Source organism: Giraffa tippelskirchi, chromosome 13, assembly GCF_054371585.1.
Source record: "Giraffa tippelskirchi isolate mGirTip1 chromosome 13, T2T-mGirTip1v1.2.pri, whole genome shotgun sequence".
Classification (NCBI taxonomy): Eukaryota; Metazoa; Chordata; class Mammalia; order Artiodactyla; family Giraffidae; genus Giraffa; species Giraffa tippelskirchi.
In genome coordinates, this window is record NC_137287.1 from 28,089,714 (window position 1) to 28,098,507 (window position 8,794).

The 8,794-nt window shown below is 45.7% G+C and overlaps 1 protein-coding gene across 14 annotated transcripts in view; it reads left to right on the forward strand.

The window, feature by feature from the left end:
• The window catches only part of PARN (poly(A)-specific ribonuclease), a 177,438-nt gene extending 168,884 nt beyond the window's left edge, over nt 1-8,554 (forward strand). For 12 of the 14 annotated variants that reach the window (XM_081556349.1, XM_081556348.1, XM_081556352.1 and 9 more), the window contains one exon: nt 7,546-8,554. In XM_081556349.1, the coding sequence (XP_081412475.1) occupies nt 7,546-7,588 (43 nt within the window). In that variant the 3' untranslated portion in view covers nt 7,589-8,554. The remainder of the gene's footprint in view (nt 1-7,545) is intronic. The other 2 variants (XR_014072950.1, XR_014072949.1) reach the window with 1 other exon arrangement.
• Nucleotides 8,555-8,794: the final 240 nt, after the last annotated feature.

The following is an 8,794-nucleotide window of genomic DNA, read 5'->3' on the forward strand; positions in this document are numbered from 1 at the left end:
CTGATGTGAAGAGCTGACTCACTGGAAAAGATGCTGATGCTGGAAAAGATTGAAGGCAGGATGAGAAGGAGATGATAGAGGATGAGATGGTTGAATGTCATCACCAACTCAATGGACATGAGTTTGAGCAAACTCCAGGAGATAGTGAAGGACAGGGAAGCGTGGCATGCTATAGTCCATGGGGTCTCAAAGAGTCGAACGTGCCTGAGCAACTGAACAACAACAAAGTTTAGAGTCTGAAGGGTCTGTGTTAAACTCCCAAAGCTTCAGAGTGTCCCAGGAGCCCAGAGGTGGAACTGGATTGGAGTGTTTGGTACGGTGTGGCTCCATTTGTCCTGCAGAGAAGGGTTCTAAGGCATTAAGCTGAGCACTCCTACTGGGGACAGCACCTTTTTTTTTTTGTCTTTTAACTATAAAATGTTTCATCAGTAAATTTAATGATAAATTCCAGAGAACACACTATTATCACTAGTTTTCTTTTATAACAAGATCAAATGTTGTGGTGGTATATTTATCTGAGTAATTATTATTTTAAATACATCCTTCTCACTATAGATTAACCTTCTACGCAGGGATTTTGTCCTTATACGAATGAGATACTCAATAAATATGTCTTCAATAGATTGAATACATGAAAGCATACAATGTGATAACAGTATTTGCATGAATTCCTTTTATAAGACCAGTGATGAAATTCTCAGCCAGGAATAACTCTGTCAGTGCTTTTGCATGCATGCATACTCAGTCGCTTCAGTCGTGTCCGACTCTTTGTGACCCCATGGACTGTAGCCCACCAGGCTCCTCTATCCGTGGGGATTCTCCAGGCGAGAATACTGGAGGGGGTTGCCATGCCCTCCTCCAGGGGATCTTCCCAACCCAGGGATCGAACCCGCATCTTGTGCGTCTCTTGTGTTGCAGGTGGATTCTTTTAGCCAATGAGCCACCTGGGGAGCCGTTGATGCTTTTATCTTGGTCCTAGTCTGCATCTTTTGCTCTTACTATCTAATTGTCCACTGCTATGTGGACACTCAAATCCATGATGGCCAAGGCTTTTCTGATATAAATATGTACAGGATACTCCAAATCTTTTTGTACTGAATTCCCCAAATTCAGTGGGGACGGTACCTTGACAGGTCCTCCCATGACTCAGTGCGGTGCATTGGGTGCCCAGAGCACTGCCAGTGAAGGCGTGGGAAACGTAGAAGACAGCCTTCCACCAGTAGGAAGTGTTCTGTTTTCCAAGGGGAAAGTAGCAAAAAGTAGGACCGTAGGATATCACGTGGGCTTCCCTAGTGACTCAGATGGTAAAGAATCCACCTGCAATGCAGGAGACCTGGCTTCGATCCCTGGGTTGAGAAGGTCCCCTGGAGAAGAGAATGGCTACCCACTCCAATATTCTTGCCTAGAGAATTCCATGGACAGAGGAGCCTGGCAGGCTACAGTCCATGGGGTCTCAAAGAGTCAGACATGACTGAGCAACTAACAGTTTCACTTTTTTTCACAGGATATCATGTACCGTAGCAATTTCTGGCCAACTGATGCTCAAGAAATCCCCCACAAAACAGTGTCATTTTTCGTACTTATACATCTTAATATCAAAGATACACTGAGAGTTAAGTACTGGATGCCTTCCCACAGAACAAAATGACTTAAGTTGCAAAAGAAATGACCATTTATTGGTATATACCAGACATTGTGCTAGGAATGTCCTTTATGATCTAGTCATAAAAACTGAGTAAAGTGTAGATGTCATTATCTCTTAATTTATAGAGAGAAAAAAGGCTCAAAGAATCACAGATATGCAAAGTCAAATACAGCTGGTATTGAGTGTGGCAGGGAGGGCTGTCTGAGCCAGAGCAAAGGCATTAAACCTCTCTGCAGTATGTGAAGTGCCTCCCAACTTCAGAGGAAGTGAAGGGTTCTTCCCAAAGGTGAATGTTTCTGGCAGCCAATCTAGATCAGAAACTACTACCTACCCATACTTTCTTGTGATGAAGTCATGTGATAAAAGTCCAAGATACTCTTCCCCTTTTGGAGCTTTTTATCTACATGTCGTGTGACTTAGTAAATATTTTTCTCCTGCATGTAGTTGTTTCTATCCTATTTTCAGGAAGCAAATGTTTACTATCAGTCTTCCCCCTTTTATGTTTATTGTAGTTAATGGAGATTGATAATGCTGTCTGTTCTCCTCTGGGGCATTCAAGGCATATTCTCCATTGGTGCATAAAGGAAACAGCTCCATGTGCTATATATGCTGGAGTCAGCTGTCTTTAAGAAGTGTTTCCCAGACAGTGTTTGATGGGTGGGTGTCCACAGCACCCTTGCTCTTGTTGAGGAAGTGAATTCACGTTCCAGTGGCCTGATGCTGGTCGGACTAGCCAGTCTCAAAATACAGATGGACTGTACACTAGCCGAGGTTCCACGTCTAACGCTCTTAGCGTTCACAGAGCAGGGCTGAGAGCTGTGGCTGTTCCTGGTGACTTGTTGTCATGTAGTAGCGATGTCGTTCCAAGTCTCTTTTCTCCCTTACGTTTAAAGCACAACACATTAGAGCTTTCCATGTTTGCCAAGAACCCAGAGTTTTATTGGAGTCTTGACTAATCTGCTGATTTTTTTCCAGCTTCAGCCCTTAGGGTTCAGTGTAAAAATGGAGACTCTGTTTGGAACAGCAGTCTCCTCTTGCTGTTAGAGGTCTCCTGAAGTCAGAAAGGCGGTCTGCAGTTGGTGCTGTCGGTCACCTGAATGGCCAACTTAGGGAAGTCCAGCGGCCTCCCCAGGAGCTTTCTAGTTACTCAGTTCAGATATGGATTTCAGCCTCACTGAGGGGGGTGCTGCATTGCAGGGCAGAGTTCTCTCTGAGTGCCCGTCGTCTTTCTCCAGGCAGCCCTCGGGGACTCCCCACACGCCATCCAGGGGAGCCCTGCCTTCTTAGTGTGGAAACCACCCCACGGCCAGGTCCTTTGGAGCATTTCCTAGTTAAAAACTCCCATATGGCACCCCAGAGGATCCTTCCATATAAAGAGTTCCACTCTGTAGGAAGCGATTTGATGGCAGATTTCTGATGTGCTGTGTAGCTTTTTAGATTCACATGAGGGAAGAGCTGCCTTAGCTCAGAGTTTCTCCCTTTCAACTCTAATTAGTGAAGTGAAGTGAATATAAAGTCATGTCCGACTCTTTGCGACCCCATGGACTGTAGCCCGCCAGGCTCCTCTGTCCATGGGATTCTCCAGGCAAGAATACTGAGTGAGTTGCCATTCCCTTCTCTGGGGGATCTTCCTGACCCATGGATCGAACCTGGGTCCCCTGCATTGTGGGTGGATTCTTTACTGTCTGAGCCACCAGAGAAGCCCTCAACTCTTAAGTAGGTGAAAGGCAGATTAGCAGAAACAGTCACCTTTTGTTTCCACTTTTTACTTTTCTTTTGTTGTTTTTGTTAATAAAAATAATGAGCTCACTATGAAAATCAATAAAATGGAGGAAAGTAGAAGAATATAAAATCCCACAGTTACTTGGTACTTGGTACTCTATTAACCAGTGTTTCTCTCTACCTATCGTTTTTATCCATAGGTGGATCATACTCTATGTTGCCACTTAGTATCTTGTTTTCCCCCATCTAAAAACTCTTGGTCAAATAATTTTAATTATCAGCATAATATTTTATATTAAAATTTTGGGTTTTTTTTTTTTAAACAACATTCCTCATGCTTTTTTGCAGGGTCCGCTTTATTAAGATTCAGTTTACATCCAGTGAAAGTCATTACTTTGAGGTGTACAGGCTGACGAGTTTTGACAAATGTGTACAGTCATATAAGCATCACTGTGCTCAAGCAATAGAACAGTTATTCCAGAAGATCCCCTCGTGCTCCTTTGCAGTCAGCCCCTCCCCGTCCCTAGATCCTGGCAGCCACCGATCTGCTTTCTGTCACTGTAATTTTGCCTTTTCTGAGGGCCATTTAAATGGAATCATTCAATAAGGAACCCCTCGGGTCCTGCCCTTAGCGTAACGCCTTTGACGTTTGTGTTGTTGCGCACGTCACTGGTTCATTCCTTCCTTCGGTGGGGTAACAGTCCACTTTTCAGACGTATCACTATTTGTTTATCCATTTTGCCTTTTGGCATTTAGGTTGTTAGCAGTTGAGAGTCTAGCAGATATAAACATTCTGTGTAAGTTTTTATGTGAACTCAGTGTTCATTTCTTTGGAATAAACGCCTAAGGGTGGAATTGCTGTGTCATATGGTAAGTGTATGTTCAATTTTATAAGAACCTGGCACACTGTTCTCCAGAGTGGCTGCAGCGTTTCGCATTCCCACCAGGGCTCAGTGGCTCTACAGTCACCAGTGCTGATGGTGTCCTTTGTAGCTATTCCAGTGAGGTGGACTGGTGTCTCTTTAGGGCTTTCGTTTGAATTTCCCTAATGACTAACAATGTTAAATATCTTTTTATGTGATTATTTGTCCATTTAAATATCTTCTTTGGTGAAATGAGTGTTTAAATCTTTTGCCTGTTTTTTCATTGGGTTGTTTGTTTGTTTTTTTCTTATTGAATTTTGAGAGTTCTTATGGATTCAGGATACAAGTCCTGTTGAGTGCTTTACAAATTCTTCTGGATGGTGCTTTTCATTCTCTTAATAGTACCTTCCAGTAGTAGATGTTTTACATTTTAATGGAATCCAGTTGATCATTTTTTTTCCCTTGAATTATGCCTTTGGTGTCATACGTGAGAAAGCTTTGCTTTACTCAAGATTGCAGAGTTCTCCTCCTATGTTTTCTTCTAGAAGTTTTCCAGTTTCAGGTTTTACATTTAGATGTACCATCCATTTTGAGTTCACCTTTGTATATGATGCAAGGTATAGTCCATCATAGCAGGAGACAGATGTCCTAAAGTTTCTGTTGAAAAAGGAAAGTTGTTCCTGAGTAATTCTTTGCATTCTAGTTACCACACAGGGCTGTGAAAAGCGAGTTCCCTGGAAAACTGACCCCAGCTTCTTATCCATTAGCTTTGAGATGGATCCTTCGACGGTCTACAGCTCTCCCTTTCTGGAAGGTACTAGAACGAGCACCAGCAGTAACCTTCAGCTCCCCTCAGGTCTAGGTCTCCTTTAGTTGGTTCACAAAATTCTGGTTGCTCTGTACACATCATTCTTTCTCAGCAGCTGCACATTTTAGGCAGCTCTCTTTGACTGCAGGCTATTGGCTTCCCCGGGCAGTAACCACATTCAGTGTTGGGTCACCTTATCCACAAAGGGAAGGGGCTAACGAGCATTCAGAACTGGCTCTGTGCAGGGAACACAGCTGAATCATGGAAATCCTCTGAGGCCCAAAGTAGCCTCGAGTGCACCTTACAGATACGGCGGTGAGAGTTGCTCGGAGTCTCACAGCTACTGAGACAGTCCCACCACACTTGCCTCTCACCCCAGTTTCTGCTTATTCCATTGTTTCTCACTTGCTCTTCGCAGAGTCACTCCTGTGTGGTTTCTTTTTGTTTATTTGTTTTTGGCCTCATCTGGTCTTGGTTGTGGCACACGAGATCAGTTGTGGTGCAGGCTCAGTAGTTGCAGAGCTCGGGCTTAGTTGGAATCAAACCTGTGTTCCCTGCACTGCAAGGTGGATTCTTAACCCCAGGCCACCAGGGAAGTCCTCCTTCTGTGTGTGGGACGGTGTGCCACCAGGCTCACGTATACTCCCATCGAGGTAAGGGTGGGTACTATGGTAAGGATGACAGCGCAGGTACTTTTAGCCATTTATCTTTTTCCCTCTCAGTTTTATTTCAGCCCCCCCCCCACATTTGGCCTTGTGGCTTTTTCCTTTAGAATATCTGATTGGCTGCTGTATTATGTCTTTGATATGTGAATTATAAAAACACCCTTACTGATGTCAGTTTTCCTCCCTATCATTAAGTACTGTGGGACTGGGTGGTTGAGAAGGGGGTCAGGCTAATTTAATCTTATCCTGGGCTGTCTGCAGAATTTAGTTGTTCCCTGGAGGGGACTGTTTGTGTTTTGCTTTGTTTTTCAATAACCTTTATGCCTTTTCGTTCCTTTTTAAATTTTATCTATTTATTTATTTTTGGCTACACTGGGTCTTCGTTGCTGTGCCAGGGCTTTCTATAGTTGCAGCGAGCGGGGGGCTACTCTAGTTGCATTTCGAGGGCTTCTCATTGCGGTGGCTTCTCGTCTTGTGGAGCACGGGCTCTAGGGTACGCTGCTCAGTAGTTGCAGCTCATGGGCTTAGTTGCCCCACAGCATGTGGAATCTTCCTGGACCAGGGATCAAACCCACATCCCCCACATTGGCAGACAGATTCTTAACCACTGGCCCACCAGGGAAGTCCCACTGTTATTCCTTTTCTAACTGGATCATGGGAATCAGTCACGGGGACCATCTCCTGCTCACCTTCAGTTCCCTGGAGCAGTCCCAGGACACGCATGTTCCACGCAGCCGTGACACTCCCGACAGAACACTTCAGATGACGTCCCCTCCTGCTCTTCTCATCCTGTCTCTGGGTTTTATCTCAGTAAAGGAGGAGAGGGGCGGATCTCAAGCCAGCAGAAATCCTCATGTTATTTCACGTGTTTGGACCTAGTTACCTTTAGGCCTTCCTGTCACGGGCAGTAACCACCCTCAGCTGAACAAATGCCCCTCCGTTTTTGAAAGTGACTCTCTGCTTCAGGCATCATCACAGACCTCTCCCCTTTTTCAGTCTTGGACTGTTAGCTAGGGCTGGCTTTGCCTGTTTTCCTGCCAACCCTACCTTAGGGCTTAAATAATGCATGATATCCCGGGTATGGGAGCGCCTAGCCGGCTGCATTTTCCATCATGAAAATGCTGTTTTCTGACTTATTTCCCATGTACTTGGCTGTGGACATCGGTGGTCCAAGCAGTGTCCCAATGGTGCTGCTGCTGTTGCAGAAAGTTTCCGAATGAAGAAGGGCTTGTAACTTTGGGGTGAAACTGTTTGTAACAGAAGAGACTCCTTTAGGCCACGAAGACCATAGCCAGTGTTACTGAAATTGGAAAAAGCTACAAGCTGCTTTTGCAGGTCTCTTTTGAAATGTCTGAACCCCCACTGATCAGCTTCCCTCTAGCCACCAGCCCCTGAGACTTCTCATCTGGTTAACAGTCACTACAGCACAGAGAAACTCATCCTCCTGGGCCTTTGGCAGGGATCTCAGTTCTAGGGGGATCTGGACCCCCATCTCAGCTACTCACTGTAAAATGGGCATATTAGTACCACTAAACCGGGCTTTTACGAAGATTAAATGAACTAAGTGCCCAGCATGCTGGCTAGCAAAGAATATGGGAGTGTGTGCTCACTGGAGGATGCTGTAACTCCTGTGAAGTCAGTACAGACACCCAGGCAAGAGGCACTCCCTGGATCCCGCGGTGATATTTCTGCAGCGTGGCCTTCGTATGCCTGGCACCGCTCTCCAGCGACAAGACCATCCCAGCCCTGGCCCTGTTCCACGCTGTCCGGGCAGCTCCTCTTTCTTTTCCCCGCCCAGGGCAGCCCTCTCCTTATTCACCTTCTTTTGTCCTCTCCCACCAGGAAGCATGTCAGACAGCTCGGCCAAGCTCTTCGAAGTCCCTGACACGTGGTAACCAAGACCAGAGTGGAACGACTCCGCTGGTGCTGTTGCCGAGAAGGAAAGAAGCAGCTGCACATTTGGAAGCCATACTGCGTTTCACTGAGTCCACTGTGGTGTGGGAGGGACCTGAAACCAAGTGTGTCTCCTGAAAAAACCCCAGTTTTTATTTTCAAGGCCGTGTTCCTTCCTCCTCAGCCTCACCTGTGTGCTGGCGCTCAGCGTGTTGTCAACTGTCGTGCGTTCGTGATTCACCAGGTCATTAAGGTCATTACTTGTTGCTCGTGTGAAACCCGCCAGTCTCAGTCTGTGTGTGAGAATCCACCCGAAGGGGAAGGGCAACCGTGAGACCCGCAGAAAGAGCCAACGGTCTTGGGTGCTGTGACCATGAATTTGGGGTTGAACCTCTCAAGAGGTTCTCATCCACGTCTCACGCTCAGGCCTGGGGGCAGCCCCAGGGTGTGGTACGGCCTCCCGTGAAGAATTCAGTTGTGTCTGCCTGCTTCTCATCATTGCTACCTGAAACCACAAAGCTCCCAATCTTGTTTTCCTGGTAGAAAAATGTCTACCACCGTCAACACAGGCCTTGACCTTTGGGGCATATTTATTTAGAGGTTTGTTTTTTTTTCCCCTAAGATGTGAGTTTCTCATGGTGGGGTGTACGAGTGAAAAGTTAATTTCTGTTTTCCCAGGTAGCGCTGCATTCCGTGTCTTAGCCCAATGTCTTGTCTGTCTGGTGGCATCTGGGGGTGAGGTGGTAAGTGTGCATACATGTGCATGTGTGTGAAATCATAACAAATCGACACCGTGTACCAGCCCTTTCTCTGTCGAAACAGATCACAACAGCGACAGAATCCTGTGGATCTGCTTCCTGCAGATCATTGTTAGATACTTAACATTTTTGTATCATGGAAATAAAGAAAATGAAAAATGTATTTCCGAAAGATGAAAATTAAAGAGATTTTCTTAGGATTCTGAGTTTTTTCTTTTCTCTTCTTTTGTAAGTGAATGACATACTTAATCTCTACATAGATGTATTTCTCTTTAAAGATCACCCCAGAAAAAGCTCTGCAAAGTCAGTAAGCCTGGTGCTTTTTTTCCTTCCTTTTTCTCTCTCTCTTAACCTCTAACCCCTTACACCTGCCTTGATGAGTCAGGCGCCTGGTGCTGGAGGGGAGCTGGTGGTCAGCGGTGTCGGAGGGGTGCATCTTC